Source organism: Vigna unguiculata, chromosome 10, assembly GCF_004118075.2.
Source record: "Vigna unguiculata cultivar IT97K-499-35 chromosome 10, ASM411807v1, whole genome shotgun sequence".
Classification (NCBI taxonomy): Eukaryota; Viridiplantae; Streptophyta; class Magnoliopsida; order Fabales; family Fabaceae; genus Vigna; species Vigna unguiculata.
The window spans coordinates 36888531-36901733 of record NC_040288.1 but is presented as its reverse complement, the minus strand read 5'-3'; the positions used below and the strand labels follow the sequence as shown (position 1 = coordinate 36901733).

General features: G+C 26.3%; 1 protein-coding gene across 1 annotated transcript; it reads right to left on the bottom strand.

Annotated features, from left to right (window-relative positions):
• Positions 1-478: 478 nt before the first annotated feature.
• LOC114165746 (auxin-responsive protein SAUR32) lies at positions 479-1408 on the bottom strand. Its single transcript, XM_028050317.1, has one exon. The coding sequence runs from the start codon at positions 1177-1179 to the stop codon at positions 847-849; it is 333 nt and encodes a 110-aa protein (XP_027906118.1). The 5' UTR covers positions 1180-1408; the 3' UTR covers positions 479-846.
• Positions 1409-13203: the final 11795 nt, after the last annotated feature.

Here is a 13203-nt window from a genome sequence, read left to right as displayed (position 1 = left end):
AGACACAGAAATGGTCCACACACCCACCTCATTGTTTCGCTCCAAATTTTCTTCATGCAAACCTCATTTTCCCTTTCTGCTATGTAACATAAATCACAAAAAAAGCACTTAATTGGAATGAATTACGGTGCAAAAGTTCCAATTGATTACACAATCATTGAAGGTAAAGAGAATGGTCCCAGTACACACCACCACAAATTTTCATAATCTCAGCTTAATCAAGAATGTAACCCCAATTCACAAGCCCCATCACCTACAGTGACAGAAAGGCTTGATTTTTTTCCCTAATCAGAGATTAATTAAGAATGGAACCCCATGTGTTACAGTGAGACGAATTCAGTGACTCAAAAGAAGGTAAAGAAACAAAATTTCGGCCCTACTTACCGTCAATTCCTTCTTTTTTCGATTTCTTCCCTTTCCAGAAAGAGTGGTGTACCAATTATTCCAGCGCGTGAAAAATTCTTCGCAAGAAAAAGAATAGAAAAGAAAAGAAAAGCATCTCCTTTTTCCATAACGATTCCTAACAATATAGAAAAAAGTAAGTACAATTGGAAGAAGCAACATTCTGTTGTCTTCACCATCACCTACCTAAGGAGCTTTTCTTTCACATAAACCAAACACTACCAAAAAAAATCTAAAAGCTACCAAATTTACATGAGATAATCATTGAAAAAACTAAAGGGGGGTGCCGATTTGCAGTCCAAGATCGATTCTTTCTCCATGGTTCCACCCAAACAGTTTCTTCAGAATTCTGAACATTTAGAAAACTGTGGACAAAAGACCCCAAAAAGCTTGATGCTGGGAGCAACAAAAACCATATTTGAAAACCTTGGTTTGGAGCAGAATTCAGAAGCCAAAGCAACCAACATGGTTGTGGTGGTGGTGGTGAAGGGACTTGTCCCTATCAATCAAGCCTCGAACGTTTCTGAATTCCTCAACATGGCAAGGGATGGTTATGGTTCCCTTCTGGTCGAAACCGTATTCTTCCTCTGCCTCCTTCAGAAGCTGCATGAAGAGAGGGTGGTTGATGTACATCACAGGAACCACGAACCTTTGTTGCTCTTCTCCTTGACCAACTTTGATCGCCATGCACCCTTTTGGCACCCCTCTGAAATCCTGCTTCTTCCCATCACGATGGTGCAATTGGAAACTCCTCGGACTCTTCTCCCCCATGCCCATTTTCTGCAACAAAGACAGGGAAACCAACACAAAAAAAAAACCCACCCCAAGGTTCGTGAGTTTCAGGATGTTTTGTTCGAAAGAGAAAAAAAAAGGTCACAGGAAAACGAGGGTGAGGAACGACCAAGGTTCTGAGTCAGCTATCGCCATGTTGAAGTGAGGTAGAAAGGAGTGACTCAGAGACCTTGGATCGTTGGACATGGTTGATGGTGAGAACTAGAACTACTCATGCTATGTATGCCCAACACTTGAAACTGATGATATATAGGACAAAGTGTAGAGAGAGATGAAGGGTAATTTTTCCCTGAATTCGGGGTCTAAGTTGAAGACCATAACTGTGACTCGATCTGCACCGTTTGATCGTGGCGGGTGATGATGATGGCATCATTGTGGATGGATCGTGTCACTCTAAGAGGTTATTAGAGAAAATAGGAAAGGTTGGTTGGAATTTAATTTGTTGCTTGCTTACCTCTCATCAAGGACACTTGTGATCATCACATCATATCTATAATAAATCAAGATCTTGTAAATTTGGCAATAGATAATTAAATGGGGCAATTAATATATATTTTTAATTTTTAAAAGAAATATATAAGTGGGCAATAGATCATTAAATTTGGCAACTTCTTTTTTTTTTTGCTAAATGTTGCTATTTAGTTTCTCACTGGTCAAAGTTTGTTTAATGTTTATCACAAAAATAAAAACGGTTGTTTTGATATTTTTTTCATCATAAATAAATATTGTTTCTCACGGTTGTTTAGTCCAAAGTGAGATCAAAATTAAATAAGATATTTTGAGGGTTAAAATTGCTATACTTAAAACATGGGAATTTCTTAGAAATAATTTACTTAGACAAGTTAAGTATATCAATGATATATTGTTATTATTATCAAATTATAAATTTTATATATGATAAAGTTGTTATTTTGATAATAATTATTTTAAGAATTATCAATAGTTTTTTATATTTTCATATATAAAAATTAAATAATATTGTCGATACATAAAGAATAAATAAGAAAATAATATATTTATTAATCATTAAGTTTTTTCAAAACTTTGTTTTCTCTTAAGATTAAGATTGTTTACTCTTAATATAGAATATTACTTCCTCTAAACCCGTATATAAGAAAACCAATTATTTATAAAGTAATCAAATATTAAAAAAAATCCAATTCTTTATATTATATTCAAAATTATTAGTTTAAAAATCATTCTCAAATTTTTTTATCATACGTATGACTGAGAATGATTGAATATTAAATTAATCTAACGACAATTTGTAATAACAGTTTATTTTGTACGAGTTCAGATGAAGCAGCCTTTTAAGAATTGTATCCAACACACAAATACACGAAAACGAAGAAATATATTGAGGTTGCCATAAAAAATTGTGACAACACAACAAAAAGATATTATCTTTTGGATTTGACTTTTTTCCTATTTTTTTTCCTATTATTATGAAATTGACAAAAAGTGTAGAAGACTCAATTTATTTTAAAAAGTTAAAATGTATTTTAAAATTGTTACAATAAAATAATTTATAAATTTAACAAAAGCATATTAATAGTGTGAATGATTTTCGTTATTTTTTAATTATGAAATACTATATTTGATAAAGTTCACTTTCAAAATAATTATTTTAAAATTCATATCTATAATGGTTAAAATTGATTAGAAGTAAAAAACTGTATTATCAAGATTAAATTCATGACTTATTTATGAAAAATTGATGAATAAGAAAAAAAACATGACATGCATAATTGTTGTTGACTAAATATATATTTTTTCTAATTTTGATTTCTATGTGATTTGAACTTAAAATTAGTTAAACAATCAATACGTTAAATATATATATATATATATATATATATATATATATATATATATATATATATATATATATCGTTGAAAAGAAAAAACAAAACTTCTTATGTGGTCCACGTAACGCAAAGGCAACCTCAGATAATAATTCACACACTGAAATATATTTTGGAATATCTTTATTTGTTCTTTTAAAATGATTTAGGACAGGAACCCAAAGTAACAAACTTAATAAAAGTAAAGTAAGTGTCATGGATAATTTTATTTACTAAAACCTTTTGTTTATTCTATATATTTTTTAAAAATTTCAATTTAACTATAAAAATATATATCAACAAAAACATTAGGGGTCACCAAAATTATATACAGGTAATCCGCAACGAATATTTAACACCTTCTCTTGAATTAAGAATTAATATTAGAGAGTAAAAATTATTCTATGTGCAGAGTAGAGGGATTTAATAGTTCTTGAAATTTATAAAGTTGTATGCTCATTTATAATGAGGTGAAATAATAACTTTTTTAGTTCAAAACTTATATTAATAAAATATTTTTAATAACCTTATTTTTTTAATTATTCAAAATTAATCACGGTAAAAATAATTTTAAAGAGAAAAATATCAATTGGATTTTTTATTTTATTTTGATTATTAGTTCAATCTAATGAAACAAAATACTTTTATTTTTTTTTCCTTCTCAGACATGTCTGGCATAATTACAACAACTTGTATACTGATATTATTATATAAGTTTAATTATGTTTTTAGTCGATAATAAATTTAAAATTTTGGTTGAGTCCTTACTAAAATTTTATATTTTATTGAATTTTTAAAATATTATAATTTTTCAATTGAGTATTTACTTAAATTTAGTGTTGACTATTTGACATTATGTTTAAATGTCGTCGTATAATACTAAAAACTTTTAATCATGACAAAGGTTTATTTATTAATAAAAACTATTTTTGTTATCTAATTATTTTTTTATTTAGTAATTTATTATTATTCAATTTTATATATTTTGTATCTTTTAATTTACATTTTTTAATTTTAATTTGTTTTAAAAATATTTTTTGTGAAATATAATACATTGTTGTAAAAGATTTTCGTTACTAAAATTTGTTGTAATAAAATATTATATGATGATATTTTAACATAATAATAATAAAATTAAATGTCACATCATATAATTAATAATAAAATTTAACTACCAAAAGATATCATAAAAATTTAATAAAAGTTTAATTAAAAATTCTTAAATTTATCGAATACTTAAAAAAAGATTGATAAATTTAAGAACAATGAATAAGAAATATCTTTCATAATTGGTAACTCTCACACAATTCTTTGAACCAGCAAAATTAAATGTAATTGACCAACTTAAAAAAACTGATGCATTGTTTTGTGAGTTCAATTAATTCTGTTGACTGTGTTCAGGTACACAAATATACTTTTAATAATAGCCCGTGCTTTTATAACTTATGATTTATTTTATATTCAAATAATTTTTTTCGTAGACATAGTAATCACACTTGTTAACTTATCTACATTTTTATTTGCATTTTAAAACTATTCAATTCTGATTAATTTGTTCAAACTTATAGAGGCACATCGTCTTTTCATTATAATAGTTTTAATAATCAGGTAACAAAATTATATTCCTACAAATGTCATTTGTCAGACTTTTTAAGAAATTAAGAAAATATTTTTATTAGGATATATATTTTATACTTATTTTGTAAAACATTTCTATATGATTTCTAATAAAGAAGTTATCTTTCCAATTCTTTGACATTTCCTTTCATAGCTAAGGCATTTAAAAAAGAAAAAAATATTTTAATTTCAATCACATTACGCATCACCTTAATAATGGAATAATATGAATAATATATATATATATATATATATATATATATATATATATATATATATATATATATATATTCGTATTTTAAATTAAAAAAGTTGAAAAAATATTACTTTTTCAGTAGTCAAGTGATTTTTTATTTATTTAAAGACTGTCAAGATATCACCTTCCTTAAAAAAATACTTATATTTTTAATCTTATTTTTATTATTTTATGATAAACTAATATGCATAAATTTATCTGGGACATTGTGCATGCTAACCTAACCACACAAGTTAGTTCACTTCTGGCCGTTTTGTATACGTGTATGAACAATAGAAATAAGAGTTGGAGTGCATGGTATGTTATTACTTTTTGTTGATGTTATCACAATAAAATATTTACTTCTTTAACATACAAAATTATTAAAAATATTAAAACCATTTATTGATATAACCTTTTACAAATAAAATTAACGATTAAATATGTTTTTATTTCTCAAGTTTTAGTAAATTTTGGAATTAATTTCTTTTCAAAATTTTATACCAATTTAGTCATTTATCTTTAAAAATATGTGGATTTAGTCTATCTTACCAAATTTGGTTAGATTTATTTGACATTTTAAACGCATTTTATGATAATATTTAAGTTAACTTTGAAGCGAAAATGTGTCAAACAATGTAAACAATTCAAATACTATCATAAAATACATTTGAAATGTCAGATAAACTTAACAAAATTTGGTTAAAAGAACTAAATTTACGTATTTTTAAAAATGAAGGATTAAATTGGTCAAAATTTTTAAAAATGAACTAATTTCAAATTTCACTGAAACTTAAAAAAAAACATATTTAATCCTAAAATTATCGAAACTAAAAGCTTTATCAATTCAGGAAAGAACTTGTGAAATAACATATGCCAAAAAAAAAGAAACACAATAAGTTAGCAACTTAAAGGGTATCTTATATGTCCACGATATTAATAAAGGTTAGACTAAATTTGTTACTTTCTGTGAGTTAGTAGAGGCAAATATGTTTAATTTTTTTGGAATTGTCTAAAGTAACTTTTTGCGAGTGCGGGAGTAGAAGATTTTATTTTATAATGTTTTTGATAGGTTATAATTGGATTCTTTTATGAATGAAACAGATTATGCAGTTTTGAATAAAACTACACAGTTATTTGTAATGTGATTAAAATATAATAAAAAAGTTGGATTTTTGTTAGTAGGTTGGTGGGGTGTAGTAAGTAAGAAGGGAGAAGAGGGTGAGGGGAGGAAGAGAGGACACGTGGAGTGGGGTGAGGGCTGTGGTGGTGACAGCTAGGTAGATGGGGAAAATAGAGAGGGACAAAACAATAACAGGTGGCGATGAAATGTGTCAACGTTGTTTCTTTTGTTTGTTTGAATGGTGAGAAACTACGGAACCTTTGTACTTTCTTTCTTCTTTCCATCTTACTTTCCGCCATCAATAATAATTTCTTTCAACCTACCAGATGCCTTCCTATGTCTTTATGCTGCATATTTCATTCCATCAAGTAAATATCTAAATTATGATTACTTTTCTCTTCTATTATTTTACATAACAGTAATAAATGAAATCACTCCAAATTATTAAAATAATTTTGTATATCACTCTTTATTTATTGATTTAGAGATTAAAAAAGTAAAAGTGATTATATGTTTTATGTGCGGAAATAATGTTGATTATATATATATGTTGTTTTATTGTTATGTGTGGGAATGGTTAAAGGATTTGTATCTTTTATTTGTCTATTTGAATTTGGTTTTCCAATTTATAAAATCTCATTGTAGTATGTTGTTTAAAATAATTAAAGTGATTTTCATTATTACATATATTTACATTATTTGGAGTTGTAACAAGTAGATGTTAGAATTCATTTGTTTTTATTCCTGTTGTTTTTCAAATTACAAATTAAGAGGTTGGTCATTGTGACCGAAAATTAATTTAAAAAAATGTGTATGTAATATTCTCTCTTATTTGTTTGTGTTAAAATTTTTCAATATTCAAAATGAAAAAAATAGTGCGGTTCTATTTATGATGTAATATGACAAATTTTATTTGTTAATTAATCTAAGATGAATACTAATAGTGCAGTTAGGTTGTTCCTCTGATACGTGATGTGTTGATTGTGTTTAAAGTTTCACATCGAATAAAGATAAAATAATTTCATAATATATAAATAGAATGTAAACCTCACCTTAAAAGTCAATTTTGTGAAATTAAATTAGGTTAAAACTCCACTTTTAACATACTGTATTTTCATAAAAAAGTAAATATGTAAATAACATTTAATATTTTTTCAGAATTCACAATCTATCCAAAATTTTTCATTCAATCGTATAATTAAGATATATAAGGATAATTTATATTATATAAATATGACAATCTTTATTTTATAAGTTAATTTTGAAAGAATAAATTAATTTTAAATTTAATTTTTAATATAATGTCAATATTTAACAAAATAAATTAAACTTATTATATCGTTATAAAAGCAAAAGAACACAAAGTACGAGAATGAATAAATTTAATTTAGCTTGAATAAAGCTAGGACATGTACCGTAAAATGAAAGTGGAGTTGAGCTTGTGTTGTGACCCAAACGAATCACGCAAAAAGAGCTAGCATTGGATTGTGTAGCTAGGTAGGACCGTAGGCGAAAATTATACCAGTTTTTCTTTTATTTATTTTTATTTGGGGACGTAGTTATAAATAAAATAAAAATCTTAGACACTGACAAAAAAGTCATTTTCCTTAGCAATCTTATACATTGTGGCCCAAATCTTGAGTTCCCTTTTCATTTTCAACCTTGGGCTACAATTCCATTCCCAGGGGCCAGACAAATAATAATTATCACTTATATAATATGTCAACTCTATGTTTTTAAAGAATGATAGAGTCCATTCAAAGTTATTTTTTGTGTTCTTTTTCAAGTAAATATAAATGTTCTTGTTGCTTTGTTTGAATCAGAGAGGAAGAGTAAAAGATAAAGATGGTGATATAAAATTATTTTTTCCAAAAGAAAACCTTATTTTCAGTGCATGACTTTATTTAAAAAAAAAAAAATCCACGCACATAAATATTAATAGAAATTATGGATCCCATCAGGTACTGTTCTAGATCTTTATATAGTAAAAGTTATCATTTTCTTTTCCATTTTAATTTTTGATTTGATGGGCTATTCAAATTATTGATTATGTACCATAATTCGAAGGAAGACATAAGAAAAATGATTGGGAGAGAGAAGAAAGAGGGATTAAAAGTAAGAAAAGTTGGAGTAACCGAAAAAACAGGCATACCATCCAATGTGGAGGGACAACATCAATTGAGTAGGGTGAGTTCGGCTTAATATTTGTAATTTTTAATTTATATTTTGAAAGTAAACGATAATTTATGAAAAATAATTTTAGTTTAGATGTGATGAGAGAATTATTTAATCTTGTGTGAAATCAATGTATTATATGCAAACGGATAACAATTTTGTAATATTTTTATTATTGGTAAAATTTGTTAAATGAAAAAGATAATAGTTAAATTTTATAATATTAATAAATAATGTTTCCCTGTTCTAATTATCTATCTATTCTATCTATACATATATATATATATATATATATATATATATAACAAAAATAAAGGAATTTTTTTTTTCACATTTCATAATACCAATTAAACCCTTAATTATTTTATAAATAATTTACTTTTAATCATTTTTCTACCAATTTTTTTTGAAATCTCTTTTATCTTAAATTATTATTTAAATTTTAATTTTACATATCTTATTTTTTTTAAATTTTATATTTAACAACTATTTTAAAAATTATATATTTATTATTATATTTAACAACTAGTCACGCATGTGTATCCGCTAGTTTTTATAATATTTATGAGTTAGAATTGTTTTGTCATTATTATTTTGAGAATTTTTTAATGTTGTTGGCGGAAAAAATCTGGTAGGTACGAATAACAATAAATAAATAAATAAATAATTTATTCATATTATACTATTTATATTTTATAAATTTATTAAGTATACAAATAATTATAGAAAACTTAAATTTTTAAAATATAATTAAAAAATGTTAAATCGCAACAGATTAATTGATGAGGATTAAACTAAATATAAATAATCTAGTTTTTGTTTCATTTCTTTACTTGTTTATGATTTTTTACTTTATATATTCTGGTTGAACACTGCTAATTGCTTTTTTTTTTCTTTCAACACTGCTTATTGTTTTTTTTTTTCTTTCGTCATCAATGGATCTTTATGTATAGGTTTCGTCTTTTCTACACGGGACGGATCTTGATCTTATCAATCTTATAAGAATCACATCAATATCACACTTATTTATCATTTTCGAAATAAAACTTTTATATCAAAATCAACTTAAGACTACAATGGTACACAAGAAACTACTAACTCATTAAATGAAAATATACTTATAAAAAAGAAACCTAAAATATAATACAATCATGATAAATTATTTGGTATAATTATAGACCTCAAAGCAACGAAATCTACAACCAGTTGTCAAAATTTAAGATCAATCTGATAATCAGTGGAAATCTTAAATTTTCTAAGAAGACACAGACCAGAAAAACATGGTGACACCTGACACTACAAAAGTGACGACCGACACTACAAATATTCAACACAATATCAACTAAAGCAAGTTCAATACAAAATAATTTCACCATTTTAAAATTCATTGAGTCCGATTTACCAAATTTGACATATTTTATCGTACCAAATTTCAAGACACATTTAAATGTTCACCTCACACTTCAAACCATTCAACATCATACCAATTTCATATATATTAAACCACCAACTCAGCAAAACTGATTCAATTTCACAGCTTTATATCAAAGATTAAATTTCAACACCAAAAGTAACTTATTTGATAGCTTGCATAAACCCAAACTTTATGTACAAATCCAACCAACTCATTTTAATTTAGAAATCTATAACTCTAGACTCGATACCACAATTCTCACATAATGTAATTATATAACAAATATAATAAGCAATTAATTAAAATTAGTTTCCCTCAAATAAATATTTTCCTAAAGACATTTTCCTCAAATAAACATTTTCCTAAAACACCAAAACACACAAAATACCCTAAACAAACAATAAAAACTCTAATTCTAATTCTAAGACTACCATTAGGATCAAAGAGTAACAGAGAGTCATCAAGAACAACCTTAAGTCACATGCATTGCTTTAGAACTCACATACAACTCAAAGTCTAAAATATTTAAAAAAGAACAAAACATAAACCTATTCTATTTAACTTTTTAACCGATAATTTTTATAGAACTTCTCGTTAGGAACAATCTTATGATCTCTGATCTTAAATCAAATAAAGATTGAAGTTAGAAACTAAAAAAAATAATTTGTAAAAAAAAATATGATTTTTATAAAAAAAACTTTCATATGATTCAATCTTTTATTATTGAAATATTGTAGTGTTATATTTTATAAAAGTCACCACTAATCTAAAACTATTTTCTAGATTCTTTCCTTCTCCCCAACAACATTTTTTTTTTCTTTTAAATAACTGTACAGTCCGTCCAAAAAATTATGATTACATAGGGGACTTTATTTTTCCCGTAAAATTAAGAATTGAATTGTAATAAACAATATACATTGGACACACAACATAAATATCTTCATAAATCTTTTCAAGCACTTATGACCATTTTGACCTTAAATAAAGAAGTGTCTTTTCAAAATAAAATATTTATTTAGCGTACGGAATAAAACAAAGTAATAAATGTGAAAAATGAAATAAAATTAATTATATTTAAATTGATAAAAAGAATATAAATGTGATATAACATATTACTAAGAATAAGTGACACATATGCACTCTTATTTTGAATAAATTCGATTGTCAATGTCATGGTGATGATTTCAATCGATTCAAAATTGTATATGGGAAAAAACAATGCTCAACAAGACATAAAGTAGAAGAAAAATGTTACTCTCATGCATAGTGTTAGAGTAGGTCAAAGTTGTCCACCAATAGTCTATATTATGGCCTATTTATGGTCTAGTTAAGTATCATCATATATCAAAAGTGTAACTTAACCTAATTTGTTTGGTCTATATCAACTAACACTTGAAAACCAAGTTATGCCTAGCTATTTAAGGTCCAGTTAATTTTCATGATATATCAAGGTGTATCCATATTTCATATTTGGTTCAAATACTTAAAAAAAATATATAAAATTATGGAAACAATTTAATAAAAAGAGCTATATGGTTATCATACTAATTATAGATATTAACTCGTGTCAATAATGAGTTGGTAAAGCATAAACATTTAGGTCTAATTTTAACTTTATACCATTTGTAATTTAATAAAATATAACAAAGTGACTGACGAAAGAAAAACAAAATACGAATTTAGATTGTCTCTTGGTTTTTTTATAATGTCTTTTTGTTGTCTTATGCAAAATAGATTGATTTTAATATAATAATTTATTCAAAAACATTAGAATGAGTGTACATCAATACATTTTAAAGATATAAAATAGAAATCATACAAAAAAAAAATCTAAATACAAGGATGCTATTGAATGATTCAACAAGATTAGTATTAACTATAATTTTGAAAAATGGTAATCCGATGATTCATTTTCTCCTACACCAGTTTTGGATTGAGGTAGTAATATTTAATTGTTAACGATATAATTAATTTGTAATGAAAAATAATTAATACATGTTGCCAACTACCTAGAACGAAAATTAACGGTGTGTAATTAAAAACCCGTTGTACAAATTTTAAGTTGTCCATCAACATCTTTATTGCTTCAATTTCACTTCTATTTCAAAAATTAAAATATTCGAACGTTAATGGTTCACATCTAATCTTTAATTAGGAGCCATTTGCTTTAATGATTAACGCCATGTACGAATGGAAGCATTCTTTAACTGATTTTTTTTTTTTCTTTTTCAATTACTTCATCCAAAAGAAAGACACAGACTTTGCATTCTGGGTCCATAAGACAAATTTAAAAGAATATAACAATAATAACAAACAAGTTCATATAAACTACAATCAAATTGTTCATCCCTACTTGGACTTCGATTTTAAATATATTACAAATAAATAGTATGTAGTAACTAGTTCATCGATACAAGAAAGCGTGAGATGAAAAAAGAAAAAAGAAAAAAAAAACTTAATTATCCATTCCCTTTCCACATTACATTTTGGTAACACGACATGAAAAAAAGAAAGTTGTTATGACATGTTTGGTCATGGAGACCTAAAACATCTAATGACATGGTGTTGGTTTTGGTGTTGGTGATGTTGGGTGGAGGACATGTCCTTATGAATGAGGTCTTGAACGTACCTAAAGTCCTTGACATGGCAAGGGATGATCATGGTTCCTTGCTGATGAAAACCATATTCTTCTTCTGCCTCTTTCAGAAGCCGAGAAAACAAAGGGTGATTGAGGTACATCACAGGCATCACAATTTTCTCTTGCTCTTCACCTTGCCCTACCTTGATCGGCAAAAACCCTTTTGGAATATCTCTGATCACTACCTTCTTTCTCTGCGGGTGATGATGGGGGCATGGAAAGTTGGTCACTGCAACTTCTCCCAAGTTGTTTTCTTCACTCTCACACATCAGAAGACAACAAAGGTTTTCTGCAAAAGTTTTTCGTGGAAAACTATGAATGTTGAGGGGGGTTTTATTAGCAAGCAGAGGGAGAGTAATGAACCCTAAGTGTAGCAACGTCAGAAAATGGTGGATTATTGGCGGATATGGCGGCAAAGAACGTCAGCATTGATAGAAAGGGATGAGGTGAAGTGGAAGAATCCATTGCGAAATTAATTAAGTCGGTTATTTAATTGTAAATATGAATGAGTAGTACTTTGAGCTCCTTTTTTCTTTACAAGTGGGAGAGAGAGAGGGACCTAGCCTACAAAAAGTACTTACTTTTAAATGTCATAATGATGCACTATGTTCTTTTTGATGGCTAATTTTAATAATTATTGAATCTAATTTTTTTACCTTCATTTTTATGTATTTATCACATAAGAGAGCAGTTTATTATTTTTAAAAAAATATTAATATTAATTTTTGTTTTTCTTTTTTTTCATTTTTAGTTCTATCTTTTGGTTTCTCCTTTTATTTTTTACATGGGTTTAACCAAGATGATTTTTAAGAAATTTAAAAAATATAATTAATTATAATCAATAAGAATTAGATTAATTATTTTTTGTTATGGCAACAAATTAAATTCACACCGGTTAAAAATGGTGATATTAGAACATGATATAAGATTGGTGGTAACAAAATTGATTTAATTTAATTTTTA